This window comes from Polyodon spathula, chromosome 19 (genome assembly GCF_017654505.1).
Source record: "Polyodon spathula isolate WHYD16114869_AA chromosome 19, ASM1765450v1, whole genome shotgun sequence".
NCBI lineage: Eukaryota > Metazoa > Chordata > Actinopteri > Acipenseriformes > Polyodontidae > Polyodon > Polyodon spathula.
In genome coordinates, this window is record NC_054552.1 from 9,381,274 (window position 1) to 9,400,292 (window position 19,019).

General features: G+C 38.9%; 1 protein-coding gene across 13 annotated transcripts in view; it reads left to right on the forward strand.

Moving 5' to 3' along the window:
- Nucleotides 1-19,019, forward strand: part of LOC121294941 (serine/threonine-protein kinase BRSK2) — a 221,233-nt gene that overhangs the window by 142,639 nt on the left and 59,575 nt on the right. For all 13 annotated transcript variants that reach the window (XM_041219164.1, XM_041219166.1, XM_041219169.1 and 10 more), the window contains exons 3-4: nucleotides 350-435; nucleotides 5,933-6,073. In XM_041219164.1, the coding sequence (XP_041075098.1) occupies nucleotides 350-435; nucleotides 5,933-6,073 (227 nt within the window). The remainder of the gene's footprint in view (nucleotides 1-349; nucleotides 436-5,932; nucleotides 6,074-19,019) is intronic.

Consider the following 19,019-nt stretch of genomic DNA (forward strand, 5'->3'; position numbering starts at 1 on the left):
TCAAAAGTGCTGACTGTATTGGCCATTGAGAACAGACTTCACTGCAGGTTTCCACTTCCAACACCCCTGATGTAAATATTTGCGGTGATGGAATGGTCACGTATATCTCCAGAACAATTCATACACTGGCTTGTAGACTTGTCAAGAGGTACCTGGCATATAAACCTCCTGGATAGGTTTATGGCAATTTGATACATTCACTCAACTGCAGGATTAAACAGTAGCTTTAAAATTGACTTCATCAGCATTGCAGTCAGGAGAAAATACACAGTGCTGGGCATTTCTGGAATTTGTAACGGTTAATATGTTTTCTGATGACTTACACGTCTTTTTTCTTTTTGTCTTGTAGGTAGAACGAGAGATCGCCATTCTGAAGCTCATAGAACACCCTCATGTTTTAAAGTTGCATGATGTCTATGAAAATAAGAAATATTTGTAAGTATTGTACATCTACGGATGCTTTCCAGGGCATGGTTGATTGATAGTGATGGTTATGGTCTTGTGTGTGAACCGATCTGTATACATATTGCACTAAAGACAGATAGAAATTGCAAAAAGATGGGAAATCCAGGGGTATTCTTATATTTCAAGCTGCTTTTGATGTAATTTAAAATATGATTATCCCTACTGTTGTAGTTTTAACAGATGTTAATTTCCTGGTTCCAGTACAGTTGGTGCAAGCCGCTACCAATCGTATATAACTTTTAAACACTCATTAACATCAAGGTAGAACTGCAAGCAGCTGAGCCAAGTAAATCTAAGACATTAATCGAAATGCACATCTACTTCATTCTTTCTTACAGTTGTGCCTTAGAGCCACTACAGATGGTACACTTTATGAGCACAAGTCATGTGAGTGATAATGAGTGATAAAGGAAATGTTCAAGACAACTGCAAAGATGTTTAAAAATAAATTGCAGCCGAGCATTATAAATGATATAGGGCTTATTCTCAAAGCAGTTTGTACTCTTTTTTCCTTTTATTTTTAAAACCACCTGTTCATTTTTCCAAAACTGAAATAGGCACCGACGATGGAAAATGCTTGCATTCTCGGCTTGACCCAGCAGGAGGTGCTGCTGGAATTTTTTTATTTTTATTTGGATAAGTCTGGTGAAACTGAAAGGAAAAGTGATCAAAAGCAGATTTTACTGTTTCTTTTACATTAGACAATTAAAAAAAAAAAAAAAAAAAAAAAAAAAAAAAACCGACAGTGTGTCCTTAATAATTGATAGTGTCAGCGTTTTCCTAAGTGCTCTGGAATTTATTTGTAATATTTCCGATGACAGAGACTAATTGACGCAACGACTGGAAGTGGATCATTGTGAAAATGTTAAAACTACAAATCATGTTTGACTTTTTCCCTAATTTGAATTGGTGACAGACAGTCGCTTGAGTAAATCCTGTAATCTCGCAATGAATCAAGACCCTGTGGGAATGCAATGGAAGGTGGAAGCTGAATGCAGTGCAGGCTTATATCTGTGCAATCAATTTACTTGATTTATTTTAAATTCTTATTAAGTTTACAAGCGTGACTATGCGCTGGATTGACGCTTGACAGCCCGGGAGAACGACTTTCGCTCGGTGCAGCGCTGGCAAAACTCCACCCACACATGCTCCCAACCTACCCAAGGAATCTCATTCAAAAACCTTTGCGATTCTTCCTTTTTCTTTCTTCATTTGGAATTCTCTAGTCGGCCTGTGCCCCAAACATGTATCAAGAAACCATAATTAAACCTCACTGCTCTAAGCCTTACTGCAGTTTGATATAAAGTGAATCCTATACCAAGCTTAATATCCTGGATTTTCTCATTTGTGGCTGCTTATTCAAGGGCCCTTTGTCATTTACTTGTATTGAAAAAAAGATTTACTGAATGGTACATGCAGGTGACCGTTTGGTTCAAGTAGATGAACTAGATATGCCTTATTGTTTGTTGTTTTCAAACCTCTTGGTAGTGATACTATATTTATAGATGGACCTACAGGCTAAGACTTGTTTAAAGGGGATGTCTTTTACACTTTAAAGAACCTACACATAAAATACTTTCAAAAAGAAACAGAGTATATTAAAGTTCAAGTATATTTTAGTCAAAGGAAAGGAATAGAAAAAATCTTCCCAATGAGGGTTTAAAAATGTATGCGTAACATAAGATTGTATGTGTCCTGTGAATAATGTATAGGCTTCTATGTACAAGGGTTTAATATCATATTTGAATGGTTTAATCAATACAGAACAAACAGGCTAACTGGTCTGGGGAGACCTGAACGTTTTAATGGACCAAGGTTCAATTTGCTCTTATAAACAGTGGATACAAGACCTGTGAATTTCCCCCCCCCTGTATGGGCTGTCAGTGGAAAGCAAAGTGTTTGAGCTTTGCTAGAACAGTATGCAGTGTTGAAATAGTTAAAAGATTTGATAAATGGGGCCTCTGCTCCAAACCAGCCAACCCTAATGGCATTTCCAATGTGAAGATGAAGATTAAATCCTCTGATTTCTAGTGGCTGGCCTGCCTGGAAAACTGACCGTCGCCGTAGCACCCATGGACATAAATAAACACTGTCGGCTATTAAAAAAAAAAAGAAAACTTGAAGTGATGCGTGTCCATCCATTTGATCCATTAGAGCTAATTTAAACTAACTGAAGAGCGGGTGTTTGCAGTTATATGAGTGTGTTTTGTCATCTTGTACCACATGAATTCACCCTGCCGTAGATGCACTCAGAGCTGGCTTCTGTCTAGTGCCCAGTTTTTTTTTATACAGCAAAAACAAAAATATACATGAAGACAGACCCCAGGATGTTCATTTGACATGTTTCTGGTGAGTTCTAGAACATTATTAGTTTGTCTATCTGATTTATGCAACCATAAATTCAGGGGTAAAACTATGAGAAGGTTAAGTAGACAACATTATGGCATTAAGTCAAAATCTTCTAAAACCCTCAGCTATATATTTCAGAATGTATAGTTAAACAGGAATAATTAGTATGTGGAATGTAATTAGTATATGTAAGATGGAGGTATCATAAGTTTATCAGGGTCTACAATATTATTTATAATTAAGATTTTGTTTAGTTTGGCTCAGTTTTTGTACCGTTGAAATAAATAGAATTGGTGGTTCAATTTTGTTCTCAATTTCTCTTTGCAACGAACATTCAAAAACAGTGCCTGGCTTCAGATATGTGTGCCGTGATCAGTCCTGGACTCACTTATATGCAAAGAGAGATGCCCAAGCAGGGTTCCAATGATTGGAAACTCCAGTCTGTAAACACACCGAATGCAAATCCCTAACAAGCGCTTGCCTGTAACAGATACTGACTGCTGGAATCAAAGGGGTTCTCAGGGGGATGGTGATCCCAGAGAGCAGGCGCTTGCTGTTGCGCGGAGGAGGATGGTTAAAGCCACATGAGAAGCTCCTGAGAGGGAGAACAGATTGTTCAGCCAGAAAAGCCGGGCAGACGTCAGCACCCCCAGCTGCACTTGCATTGCTGGCTGCTGATCACGAGGTCTGCCGGAGCACAGCCGGGCCCAGATGTGAAGCAAGATCGCTGTTCTTTATTCCCAGGAGGACAGGAGCCCGGCTTTCTCTTCTACTGCCCAGCTCATTATGGCTATGTATTCTTAATTATCCTATTCACAAACCTCCTCAAAGCTGCATGCTCCTGGAATCACAGCCAATTTTCCATTAAAACATAATTACTTGGGTGTGTTTACTGCATTCTTCCACAGTTCAGGCTTCTAAACTGCAGCTAAATGCAGCTGTGGCCTTTAATTTATTCTGGGCTGTTTTATAATGGGTTTATTTTATCTTTTAGTTTAGAATAAACTTAAAATGTTGCTCCTCCTCATTTAAAACAAATAATTGGATTGAGACCTTGGGTAGATTCACTCAAAACATACTCTATTTGCTTGGTGGTGGGATTGGAGGATGCCCACTGACCTTCAGTTCTCCTGAGCTGTTGTGGAGAGTTGCAGCATCGAGGGAACATACTGTAATTTGAGTTTGAGGAGGAAAATGGTGGTAAATAATTTGGCACTCTTAATTAAAATATCTTGAGGACCTGCATTATTCCGTATTCTATGGAGTTACGCAGTCAAACTTTGAGACATGGGCAAACATGTCATATGGAAATAATAAGATCAAAAACAATCTTGTGTTAAGCTTCCTATAGCCCGTTTACTGTGCCTGCAGAATATGTCTGATTGGTTCTCCCCACTGAACAGGGAAATCATACGAGCGCTGTGCGTTTTTGAGTTTTTCTTTTGAATTGAATCAGATGTACAGATGTACTTGTTGAGGTCTTTGTGTAAGCGACTCTGCAAATTCTGTCAGGACTGTAGCAGTATGTATGAGTATATGCATTACTGAGTATCATTAAATCCATTGTTATTAGTCTATTCAAAGTGTTTTTATCTAAGTATTCAGCTTGCTACGCTGGGAAGTGCCTAGCACATTCACTGGTGCGTATTATAGTGTCCCAATGTCAGGGCAACACACTGAATATCAGTGATCACCAGTGGCAGGCATCATTCTGTATTGAAGTGAGAAGGACGATAGATTAACAGTAGTCCTGTAAGGACATGGGTGTGAATAGGAATGCGTGCTGTGCCACTATTAGAAAATAGTTTAGCTAGTGGGACACACTATCACTGTGCTTCCCGTATCTTAATAGCTTCTGTTCCAGTGCAAAGATTTCGCCACAGGGAATGCAAATCCATATGTCACGCTTACATTGCTATATCTAGGGAGCCAGTCATTCAATTGGGAAGAAACTACTATTGACAGAAGTTCCTGAGGATCTAAATCTAGGTCATGTTGACCTTCTTTTGGGTTGGTTGAGTTTATTGTTGAGTTTATTAACCTAGGGAATCAAGATATGTTAAGACTTTACATTTTGTTACAATCCATTACTGATCACACCATCCATGTAGGTTTCACCAGCATGCAGGGTAACTCGTTTTTTATAATGTACTATTTGTATGTTTCATGGTACTGTAGCTATGTCTGGGAATTATTCACAAAGTGAAATGCCACAAAAATGATTATGAGCTTAGGAGCCGCTGCTATAGTGTACGTAAGCACTGTGTGGGCCCTTTCACATACTATACAATTTGAAGCATACATGCATATACGGTGGTAACATTTCTGTCACTTACAAAATTAATATTTACTAACAGATTATTAACGGATAACAGAAAAGAAAAGCAAGGAACCGGTTACTGTCATGTGTTCCTGTGGAGCATCAAGGTTAAAGATTTCTTTGTAGAGAATTTGTGAATTTCTCAGGTCATTCATTCCTTTTAAAGCTGGATTCATGTTTTCATACTGTTATTCTGTCATGATTGTGATTCTCATAAAGAAGAACTTGCTGAATTAATTACATTTAAATTAACACAGTTTCAGTGATCCCAGAGCTGTGGCGATGGCTTTTTAGTCACTAAGACGGTAAGAGCCCGAAGACAAAGGACTACCATGTCTGATAAAAACATAATGAAAGTCTTTTTGAACAGGGCGTTTGGCCTCCATCCTTGCAAATTTCGCTTACAAAATAAGATGTACAGGGTGCTTTTATAAAATGACTGACGTGTTGTGTGCTTGGAGCTGTTTATGAGAAATTGACTTGTGTTTGTGCCATCTAGGATGGACTACTGTAATGCTTTGTTTGACTGGCTCTCGATTGCAAATTGTGCAAAAAGCTGCTGCTAGAATGTGAAGTAAAATCTAAGAAAAATGATCGTGCCTCTCAAATTCAGGAGTTAGTACACTAAGTAATTCAAAAGGTGAGTGTGAGCACCAAAAAAAAGCAAGTTGTAATGCTGTAAAACATGCTATTTTCAGACGTCTAATGTTTATGTAATACGCTGCTTTTAAATGGCAGGAGTTGTCCTGACTGAAAGTGTGTGGTTTTCCTAAGTGGTTCTTTGTTTTTCATTGACAGGTATTTGGTACTAGAGCACGTTTCTGGAGGCGAACTTTTCGACTATCTGGTAAAAAAGGGGAGACTAACGCCCAAGGAAGCCCGAAAATTCTTCCGACAAATCATCTCTGCGTTAGATTTCTGCCACAGCCATTCAATATGGTGAGTAACAGCACACACAGTGGCTGACTTTATCAGTCCCTTTTTGCTTGGTTGAAAGGCATTGCGGTGTCCTGTTTTTTTGCTCTTGGCTTTTGTCTTTTCAGTTTCTCCTTCATGCAGTCTTGCTCATGCAATATTCATATGCCATAAACTCTTACCAAAAGTAATCTAAAAGATTGTAAGCTATAGAGAAACTCATTGTGGCTTAAGAAGTTTCTTAAGCTGTTCTGCTACAGTTATTACTGTGCATCCAGTTATCACCTTTCCTTCACCAGCGCAAATCCTTGTTGGTTGGTTGTTGGATTTAAATTTAAAACCCGCATTTTGGCATGTTTTCATGGAAACACAGCTCAAATTTGGTGCGTGGCTCTATTATTAAACTTAGCACTCACAGTTTTTAAGTTTAAACGTCTGTATGTTGTTTTTAATCACCTTCTTTTCAAAATTACGGTGTCGTCAGCCTTGAAACAGAACGACTGGGGGAGAGACATGATTTTCACCTTTTACCCCACTAAGAACTCTTACTTACTAAATGTTTATCCATGAATAGCTAATCCTCTCACAAGTGCAGTTGTAGATTCACAAGAATGTAGAATGACTGGGTCTTTTATCATCCTTTTTTTCCCGCTCAGGCCCCTTGCTTACTGAATATCTTGGTATCTCTGAGTAGACAATAGTCTCCTCTTTACATATATGCAAAATATTGTCTAACAGGTACAGTGGTGCTCCAAATATTATCAGTTTTCTACCAATGTGTAATGCCTGTATTGCTCTTTATTTTACCCCAAAACATGTTTTTGCAATATTTATATTTACATGGATGAATGTGAAATATCATTACAAAAAACTAAGACAGGGCGCCTGTGGTTCTGCAGTGGAGCCTGCAGATCTGTGTTGTCCTCCGGCGCTATAGGTCTGGTGGCCTCGCTGTGGATCTGCAGTGCCAAAAATGACAGATTGGCAGGAGCATGTTTTGGAGGACGCGTGCTCCTCCGTTCCCCGAGTCGGTGGGGGGATTGCGAGCGGTGAGCCGAGGATACAGATAACCGGGGTAAAGAATTGGAGACGACTAAATTTAAAAAAAAAAAAAAAAAAAACAATAAAGACAGGTAGGCAGACATGGATTTTTTAAACTGTAGCAAACCACCTTAAATCAATGGCATGGTGACAGACCCAACTAAATGTAAGCTTGTTACCTGTGCATGGACATCTGTTTAATGCCTAACTTTATACTGGTGTAGTAATTGCTGTCAAAGGTACTTAAGCACTTCTGAAGTGCCATTACTGTTCATAGCAGAGAGAGAGAGACTGCTGTGCTGAATTATACCGATTGCCTGACTCAGAAAGGGTCAACTTGATCATGGCAATAAAAGTACAGGAAAGAGACAAGTTCCAGCTCCCAGACCTTCATCATTAATGCAGATGAATCATAAGTAAAAAGGAAAGAGAGCATTTGCCCAGATTACATGCTTTTGGGAACACGCAGCTAACCATTTAAAGAACTTTGGACAGATTCCAAGTTGTTGCTGTCAGCAAAATATCAGTTAAGCACTCTAAATTTGGTGCATTTAATGGTGAGTCAAATTAGTTAAGGCTTTTAATGTACGTATCCCAATGTTTTAACGTAGCCGAGGCACAGTGTTCTCTATTTCTACTGAACTGTGAACGAAGATGTTGTTTTGTTATGTTACTATGAACTTTTTTCAACATGAAAGTCTCTTGGGTTACATCATTTTTTTCCTTTAGTTTCAGAGGGATATGTGGTTAAACAAAAGTGCAAGTCAATTCACATTTCAGATGGGATGCTACAGACAGTGTTGGTGTGATTCTTCTCCCAATTACCCAGCTTATCGTGACCTGGCAGTTTTTATTTATTTGTTTACCTACCGTTTCACTATTCATGCAATTCAATGGAAATATTTTAGTTTCATATTCACATTTCTCATTTCAACTCATCCCGCCTATCTGTACACTAAGGACTGCTGAGCCATCAGGTGGGTCAATCAAGCCCAGACATCCTCACTCTGTATCCCCCATAAAGAGGTGGCCGTGGATCATCAGATCACTGACCTCTGCTGGGGAGTTTGCAGGTGGTCCAAAAAAGAACCAAGACATGGGAGTAAATATCAAGCATCAAAGGGTTTCAATTCTCATGATTTCCTTCTTAATGTTTTTACGATGTGGTACATATTTATAATAAAGTTCTCTATAAAGTAGGCATATGTACAGTACTAGAACTATTTAAATTTTGAAATGCCCTCTGTCTGAACCAAGACCCCCTTCTATAATCTGTTGACTGTTAGAAGGATTTGAGAAAACAGGATTGAAATATAATAGTGTGTGGATTATGAATGAAACGTTTAATTTAGTTAGCATAAGGGGCAAGGTTTTCCATAAAAGTTCTGTGAAAAGACTCAGTGCTGAACAAGTACCACTTCCACGAAAGTAGAAAAGCAAGGGATCGATTTTAAGTATGATAATCTTTTCTGTTTTTTTTTTTTTTTCTATGCATTGTGAATTTCAATAACAATAACACCACCACAGGCTGTATTGTTCTTCGTCCCTCGTGTGCCTTGCCAAAATCTTAATCCGAAGTCCTTCATATTCAAAGCCTCCCACGTTCAGAGTTGTTCTGTTTGGAATGTGCCCCAGTAAATCCCTGAGAAAATCTCTGGGATTTAAACACCAGGCTTTTGTTTGGCTGCTAGGCCGCACGGCCTCAAGCGAGGTGACGCATATTCAGCATCAGTGAAGTATCCACTGCGCTTAACCATTAAAACAAAGAGTTTACAACTCGCACCCAGAGTCCAGTCTCTGTGCTCTAAACCGGGCTGTACAGTTTGCAAGGGCCTGTCAATTCTGCACTCCAGAAGATCAGCGTTTTGCACCACCTTGTTCCCATGGACTACAAAACATTGCTGCATTTACAATGTGCCATCGCACATTGCAAGTAGCGGCATGCAGTTGAATTTTAGCAGAGATTTAATCATTCCAGAATTAATTCGTAATTGTCTTTTATTTTAACTTATCCACTATGGGCCCAATTCATTAAAATTTTAGTCAGGGGAAAAAAAGGCATTTTAGATAATATAAATTCAAGCAATAAACGGAAGGAGTGTGGAGCAATTCTTTTTTTTTATTTTTTATTCATTGCTACTGACATGGTCATAACAAAATAAAAAATGTCTTCACATTTGCACAGTTCATTGCATTAATTTGTGATTCACGAAAAAGCTTTTTTCACAACTAAAAGTTAATTGAGAAGTGTGTGAATCTTTTTCCTGTCTCTTATTAGCACTAGCAACATAATCTTTCTGGTGTATTCACACTTGATACTTGGGCATTACTACAGCAGGCTGGCATAGTCTATTCAAAACTTCCAGATGTCCTGACCATTAATGATATTTGTGTACCTAAATACAGGTCTCTGCAGCAACAGAGGTGGAGAGAGAATCCCCTTCTTGGCTAACACAAGGAATGGACTTTTCTAATCTGCAGCGCAATCAATACACAGCCAGCTACAAAAGGAGAGTAGCCATGCGTGGATAAATTAGGGCCTTGTCAACCCTGAAAGGTTACATTTGATTACAAAACACTGCTGAGTTTGCCCAAGGAGAGCCCCCATATATTATCGCTTGTGGCTGCTTGGAAAGCACTTCGAGGGGCTGAGCTGGAGTACTGAGATTTACAGCGGAGGTTTCTTAGAACGGAACAAGTTTACATCATCTATTTTCGCTGACGCCTCCAAACTGTATAACGGTTGAACCTCCTAGTGCTGAACGGATGGAGCATTTAAGAGTATTAAATCACCGGTATGAGCAGGACATTTTTGGTCTGTCTTTTCTAATTATTGCACGAGTGGCTAAAGAGTGAATCATTGGCAGTACTAGGAGTGGAGGCACAGTCCGATACAAGCTCAGGCAAGCCAGGTGTTTTCTTTTGACCTGGTCCTAAAAGCAATTGAATTTGGCAGCCTGCAATGATATACCATACTGTGTGTAGTTGAGACACTGCTCTATATAGTTGAGACTATAGTTGTTTACTGCTGAGGGCAAATTGCCCGTGTAATACATTTTTAATGGAGGGGGCAATTTGCCTGTGATTTTCCAGTAACTGTGCTTTGTCTACCTATTTATAAATATATTGGCACCAGTGGTTTTATTTTCAGTTAATCTATATTAATTTGTGAGCATATACCACTACAGAAAACTATACATAAAATTATATTTATACATTAACTTGGTAAATGCAATGACAAATGTTTAGACTAAAAGTCTTTTTTCAGTGCCTTCAATATTAATTAAGACTTTTAGTCAAAACATTCAGTTTACTAAGTTTCTTATAGTGTTTTCTAAATGTACCATTATGGAGTGTTTTATAGTTATGGTTGATATGGGCTCATCCAGTTGATATATCCAGTTCATACAGCTGCGTGATACGGGAAACACACTTTCGATTAATACAGCAACAGAGCCCCTCACTGCACGAGCTGTCAAACAGCAACACATCTCCACAATTTTCTAATGTGTACTTCATAAACAACCCCTTCAGAGCCCTCAACGTGCATTGGAAATCGGGTAAATCCAAGAGAAGCAGTAGTTACTACCTTGGCAACAGGCTCTCTGCTTTCAGTCTTCGGGACAAACTACATTTTCCACGAGGTAATCACCTTAAACATTTATAATTCGGTCACCTGAAAAATCTCTCGTCCACAAACTAAGATGCTTTGTAATACACTCTGATTCTATGTAAGCCACAGAAAGACTTACTTTCTCATAGAAAGGCACACAGAAATGTTAGCAAACACAAACACCCTCGGAACAAACTAGTGGACAAAAAAAGTGCATAATTAACACGCTTTTTTTCAGCAGGCACGAACAAAAAAAAAAAAGTTGCCACGAAAACCTGATGGAAAAAAAAAAAAAAAAAAAACAGAGCTGGCACTCTGTACTGTCTCTCATAATGCAAACCATTATTTTAAATTGTTTCAAATTATCAAAGTTGCTACTATTTTAAATACAATTCTTTATGCAGTTCACTGTGCCTAATAACTTACTGACAAACGAAGTAGAGCAGAGCTTTAGAACTTTGGCAGGAAAAAACTGCTTACCAGAGATTATAAAAAAAAAAACTGCATGGGGTTGTGTGTGGTAAATTGAATGCCTGCCCTCGGGGTGAGTTGCTTGGATAAACCCCATGGGCTTTGCCCTCTGAGTTTATGTAGCATCTCACCTATCGGTTGTGCATTCAATTCTCATACCACACACTGCAGTATTGACAATGCAGTATTCTCTATATATTGTATTGACTCCCACAGTAACTATGTAATGATTTAACAAAAATGTTGCTGCTTGTTCAAAATTTTCAAGAAACATGCATCCTTTTTAAGAAGATAGGGTATATTCGTATCTCCTTAACTAGGTACTAGGTACTGTATCGCATGCAGAGAGACGCACAGTTTCCTAGCCCTTTTTTCCAAAATAGTTTTCTACCGTGCTCTGGGCTGGATAGAGCTTGTACACTGAACAGTCAGAATTCGGAGGTGCTTTGCCTTGTCTCAATAAGCCCATGCATATGCTAGATACTTAGAAAAGGGTAATTCGACAGGGAAATTTAACTCTCCCCCAAGCCAATGTTGCATTGAATAGGACGGCACTTAAATAAGACAAAGGGAGCAAAGCTTTGACTTCCAGCTGCCTTTTTTGTGACACCAACAGATTATTAACTCCCTCAGCCTTTCTTTTCAGGCAAATTTTGTGCATGTTTCTGAGGCACTGATAAATGAAAACATCTGATTACATAAAGGCCTTGTGGCAAACATTATTAGGCTCCACGGATAACAGATCATGCCAAACACTGTGCAGGGCACTGATAACATTGAATCCCCCAACACACACACACACACACATAGTTGCATACACACACCTAAGTAATTGCATTGCAACAGAAGGATTTAATTTGAATATTGATAACCAGAGAATTTAAAGTAAAGTTGTCTTTGACACCTCACCACGTCCATTCCAGCAGAACCCCACACTCCTGCCCTCCTGTCTGTATGCATGAATAATGGGGCAATATATATCTAATGGTAATACATTCAATTCTCTAGGTACCCAGTACATACCCATTTCCTGTGCAAAACTAGCTTTTTATATATTTATTAACTCTCCAGTCTCCACCAGGTTCCTTTCAATTTTAGCAGGTTGCAAACAAAGCCAACCCATTCAGAGTAAAATTAAAACTGTTGTAAAAAAGTAACCTCAGCTAAATGTTAATTAATTAATCGGCCTGGTGCTCCAGCTGCCATGAATCACAGGCTTTCCTTTCTTGTAGCTTGACTGAAGTATTTCCAATTGTTATTCGTTTTGTGACGAGAAATGGCAGAATCTAATTAAAAAATGTCTTATTGCTTTTTGGTGATAATGTTTTCTCAGTGCATTAATTATGTTACTCTGTAATATATGGATAAGTACTCTAACACCACAGCCCATACAGAAAAAAAGGTTGTACTGTAAATAAGCGAAGTTACGTCAAAAAGTCATGGGACGACACATCATCCATTTATGACTTGCCCAACTATTTTTCTTGGAGTTCTCTGTACATCTTTCGTATATAAAGAATCTCATCTTTGAAACGAATTGTCTTCAAACATAAAAACAGCCTGTTCACAATTTTGTTTTATTACAGATGCACATTAATTAAACAACTCAAATATATGTATATCAGTAATAGTATCGTATGCATCATGTTTTAACTACATACATTTTTTTTATAAAACATTTTCACATAAACAGACCTCGCACAAAAAAACTTATTTAGTCACCATAATTACTCATTAGTAATGGTAATGTACAGTCACCCCACTCTTTTTAATTATATATATATATATATATATATATATATATATATATATATATAATATATATATATATATATATTAAAACTGTATTTCTTGAAATTCTTGCTCCACTTGAAATAAAACAAAGAATTAGCTTACTAATACAAAATATAAGCAAACAAGCCATAATTTACCCAAAAGTTATAAACAGCTAATGCTTAACAGTGGTGTCTTTTGACTCTCGTTCCAGCCGTCAGTTGCAAAATCTGCACATTGTTATTATGTCACCGTCAGCTGCATACATCCCCTCTTTGCATCGTTGTTTAATTGTTATGCATGGTTTAGTCTGCAATTTTTGAACGGGTCTCTGCGAAACTGCCATTGCTTTGGACGTGTGCAGTGTATTGTTTTTGATGTAGTAAGAACTGCAAGTTGAAGGTCACCATATGTACTACTTCATTCTTTACATATTTAGTTACGGATGACCTATTGCGTGTACGGAAATATTACTTAACGTTGTAAATCAGGAAGCGCAGACCGCCAGAAGGGATCAAAACACGGAGTCTCCCCAGAGATTGTGTAAATTAAGTAGTCGGTCTCACTTGGAACATACGACTGGGAATGTCATCGTCTCTGTAAGAAACTGGGGGGAGTGTATAGTGTACAAAACAATTTGTGTTTCAAAAAGTTGCCCTTACAACGATGAATATCGGCCATAAGTCAGGTTTTTTTTTCTTCTTTTATCTACACATCCTACCCCACAACTTCAAAATCACACACCAAGTTAAGTTGCCTCCACCTGTGTTAAATTGTAGTGATTCACGTGATTTCAGGATAAATTCAGCAGTTCCTGTAGGTTCTCTCTGCTGGGTAGTGCATTTCGAAGCAAAGACTCAACCATGAGCACCAATGCGCTTTCAGAAGAACTCTGGGATAAAGTTGTTGAAAGGCACAGATCATGGGATGGGTATAAAAAAATATCAAAGGCCTTGAATATCCCTTGGAGCACGGTCAAGACGATTATTAAGAAGTGGAAGGTGGATGGCACCACCAAGACCCTGCCTAGATCAGGCCACACCCCCCCCCCCCCCCCCCCCCCCCCCCCCCAAACTGGATGACCGAGCAAGAAGGAGACTTATCAGAGAGGCTACCAAGAGGCCAACGGCAACTTTGCAAGAGCTACAGGCTTTTATGGCCAAGACTGGTCAAAGTGTGCATGTGACAACAATATCCCAAGCACTCCACAAATCTGGCCTGTGTGGTAAGGTGGCAAGAAGGAAGCCATTACTCAAGAAAGCCCACCTTGAATCCCGTTTGAAGTATGCAAAAAAAACACTCAGGAGATTCTGTAGCCATGTGGCAAAAAGTTTTGTAGTCTGACGAAACTAAAATGGAACTTTTTGGCATTTTGCCAACACAGCGCATCACCCAAAGAATACCATCACTACTGTGAAGCATGGTGGTGGCAGCATCATGTTATGGGGATGTTTCTCTTCGGCAGGGACTGGGGCACTTGTCAGGATAGAAGGGAAAATGAATGGAGCAAAGTATAGAGAAGTCCTTGAGGAAAACCTGCTTACCTCTGCAAGAAAGCTGAAACTGGGACGGAAGTTCACCTTTCAGCATGACAACAACCAAAAGCACACAGCCAAAGCTACACTGGAGTGGCTAAGGAACAAAAAGGTAAATGACCTTTAGTGGCCCAGTCAGAGCCCCAACCTAAATCCTTTCTAAAATTTGTGGCATGACTTGAGGATTGCTGTCCATCAATGCTCCCCAAGGAACTTGACAGAGCTTGAACAGTTTTGTAAAGAAGAATGATCAAGTATTGCCAAATCTAGGTGTGCAAAGTTGGTAGAGACCTATCCCAACAGGCTCACAGCTATAATTGCTGCCAAAGGTGCTTCCAACAAGTATTAACTCAGGGGGCTGGAGACTTATCCAATTATGACTTTTCAGTTTTGTATTTTTAATATATAATTTTTTTATCAATAAAAAACATTTTCCTCTTAACTGTGTGGAGTATGGTGTGTAGATAAGTGGGAAAAATCCTCATTTAAATGCATGAAACTCTGAGGCACTAACACAACAAAATGTGAAAAACGTTCAAGGGGGTGTAGACTTTCTATAGGCACTGTTTCTATGAGGAACTATTCTGAAGGCATATTTTCTATGAGGAATAAAACAATTTTAGAAGTGCAATAAAGGTAGTATAATATATTTACTAAATGAAAAATAATTTTCTCACTTGGGATATTTGGTTTCTGTTCATCATATCTTTAAAACACATTTTTAGAAAGTTTGAACTCAGCAACATCAGTGTTTTCTCTAGTAAGAACCATTACTAGATTAGTTCAGCACAAGGGCATTTTGCATCATAAATGTGAGACTAAAGTTAATTAGTCTCACCTTCATCACCTATGGCAGCTTCCCTGTAATGAAAAACAAAACACATGCCTCAGACTCAATGTATCTCGTTAGCAGCAGCAAAACTCAGCTAGTTCTGTTGTCAGCAGGGAAGCTCGCACAGATGTAGAAGGTGAGACTAACAACCAAATGATTCTCACACTCTTGCCTTTAGTCTCTCACACTGATGATGCAAAGAGCCCTGGTGGGAAACTAACTACAGGCATCAACTGTAGAAGTGGTTCTTGATATAGAAAATACTAACCTTGCTGAGCTCAAACTTTTACAGATATGCTTCAACGATATGACAGAAACAAAACAAGAATTGGAAACCAAATAACATACATGATATGTAGGTGAGAGAATTAAGGAAGGGTATGTACCCTGATTAGTGTAACTTTTATACCAGCCCTAAACACCTTCATTTCAGTACGGAGGCTCTCTGTTATCTTTCAGAGTAAGTCTTCTATTCGGTTGCTTCAAAGTACATGTAGGACCCACAATCTTTTTAAAAGCAGTCGCCTGCCTGCCTGCCTGCCTGCCTGCCTGCCTGCTGAAGTGTTAGGGTTGTCTGACTTGGGAATTGACATGAATGGTGTTGAGAGTGTTCTCTTCACGTTGTTACCTTCCAGATCCCCAGAGCCCTGGCCCATGGAGTCAGTAAGGCTGTGGAGGATGCACACTTAGTATGTAGTAGTCACCCAGAGAAGAGGAAGGTTAATGGGTCCTTTCTCTCCTTCACATGCTGGTTGGAGGCGGGTGTTCAGGTTCATTGTGAAACTGTATCCCCGCATTCACCATGCTAGCTCAAGCTGCCTTGTAGTTTAAAATGTTGTTAGTAGTGGTGTAACAATTCATCGTGTATTGATGATTCATTACTTTCTTTGCATGATGTATTGTAATAGTGCTATGTATCATGGTACAAGACCCCAACATAGCTTATTGTAGATTACCAAAATGGTTTCTGAATGAAGAAATAGCTTATCCTGGTGGGATATTCTTTATGCTGATCAACCCAACACCTTAGTAAATGTTGTATACGTATATGTTGTTGCTTAATTTTTATTTCAAATAATGTTTGCCAATATGGAAAATGGAGAAGTTCTTCCACCTTTATCATGAATACGTCAAAATGTGCCCCACCTCAAAATATAGTTTAATAATATTGAGAATATATCTGTGACAGTGCATTATCTCCAAAACGATGGTTTAGTAAGGTTAAAATCTATTATACTACTCTTATAGTGGCCTATAGAACTTCCAAGTGTTGCTTAAAGAATTGGCAGTCAGTGTACATACATTTCAATTATAAAACACCCTTATATTTTTAAGTATCCTGCAGTAGTTTGACAAGTATTTTGACCTGTAAGTTGACAGATAATCAGATAGATTGACAAATCCCTGACAGAATAGATAGTTTAGTGCTCCAAGGGTCTGAGTGGGGGCCTACAGAATGACTGCTAATGCAGTGTGTTCCAATTCAAGCACAAATGGTATGCAGTCCACAAGCCTGCATTAATGTATAGTTTTCTTTTTTTCTGTTACTGACAGGGGGTAATGCCTCCACATTGACGGATGCAAACCAGCCCTGTCAAAGGGATCATCTTTTCTTTTATCTCCAGTAAGACAGCAATCAGGTGGAGGCTTACAGGGAAAAGAGTGAAGTGTCAATTAAACCAGAACACTATTATTTACTGCGACTAACATGCCCTGAGCATAACAGGAGACACATGCTGGGAGCAAAATCTAGAACCCATTGTGTGTGCTCAGGAAAGCTGCAGTGGCGCACTGCTCTGGTTTCTGCTGTCGATCATTTCAAACCTTTCCTGCAACATTTTATTTTCTTCATCTTCAACAGAAAGCAGCCTCCGTCAACTGTCCAACTGTTTATATTCTGTTTACTTATTTTCTGTCATACATATCACACCTAGACAGACCTGCGTTTGTCCTCACTCCCCCGGATAATCAAAGCAACATAGTGTAATACTACTCTCAACTCTACAAGCACAGAGGCTATTAAATTCATAATGTAAATAGTGTTCTCATTCTCCACCAGCATGGAGCAGAGGTAGGCTATTACTTTAAGTAAGTAACTAGTAAAAGACTACACAAAGATAACTACTGTAATTTTTGTGTGTCTTGTACTGAAAAAGAAATACATTTAGTCCGGTATGTAGTTTTCATATACTGCACTAGAGCAGTCTGTAGTCAAACTACAGAATCTTATTGTACTGACAAATGTTTTTTTTACTAGAAGCCAAATAGACTTCTGTAATGATTGTCAAATACTTTTTCATTAGGGTTATTTTAGTTTTACTACATTTCATACCATTGATAAGGATGTAGATCTCGTTCCTGTGCCTAGAGCTGTGTGCAAGCCTGCAATGTCCAAAGAGTTAGTTTCCTCTGCTGGTTTTAGATCATTGAAACTGACTTTTGGTGACATCATAAGCCATTACTAAGGGGGTGAAATGGAATCCTGACAAACAATAGACTGCAGACTCTGTGGATAGGTACCTGCGTATTTCCAGAATATTGGTATTCCGCTGTGGGGATTTAACTCAAGTTAGCCTTTCAACTGACATGCAGTGGATTAAATGGAATGAAGAGACTACCAGGAATCTGACTCTAACACATGACCTGACCTGGCCAGCGACTCGGACTGCTTGTTTTGAGCATGGTTTTGTGACGGGAGTAAACATCTGGGCACTCTACATTACTTTTACTGCTTTTTTTATCGTGGTTTATTAATTTATAAATTTAAAGAAAAGGTACCTTTTCCGAATTTTTTATATATGCACGAATGAAAGGCAATGTAATAGTAATACACACATTCAAGTACAGGCATTACAATGTTCTGGTGAAACAATCCCCACCCCCACCCCACCCCCTTGGAAAGTTTATCTCTGTAGATGTACATGGTCATTTTGTAGGTTTTTTTTTACATGCCATGTTTTCACTATGCTTTTTTACACTTACACTTTACAGTATTTATAATTGATTGGTTTAACAAAATAAAATGCTATTTATCTTGATCATTGTTTAAGATCATTTTTACTGGTTTTCAGAACATTTAGAAATCTGGTGTCAATACACTGCAGCACAGGGAGATTTGTCTTTTTTTTTCTGCTCCCATATAAAATATTGAAGTGTGTGTGTGGTGCCCTGAGGCCAATAAAGTTCCAAATTCCAACTAAATCAGCAGAAATCGCACAATTTGCATTTTTATGTGTTCTCATTATATGCTAGGCTTTGGCATCTGCATCATTGGCTTTTATAGAGTCTATAAAAATATGGTTAAGGGTTGGATTTATTTTAAGAACAGCTCAGCGGTGCAACGTCCTCCCTTTCCCTCTTTGCAACTGTTAGCTGGATAAGCTCAGAAACATCGGGGGGGGGGGGGGGGGGGGGGGGGGGGGGGTTAGTCAGCTCAAGTGATCTTTAGCGTCATAAAGTTTTTGGGATAATGCTGCCAGAGAGCTTGGGTAGGAACAAGAGCTGAGTGTGTTTACTTTTTTTAACATTCAAGAGTTGTTAATGGAGCGCTGGTAATGGGGCACCTAAATGTTAAAGTGCAGGACGTTAGTGCTGGAGAGCTGGGATTAGAATACCGTAGTGTTTATTTTAGCACAGGAGAAGCTAAAATGGGCTCCTCTTTGTGACGTTAAAGCACAGGATGACAGCACTGAGGTGCTGTCAGTG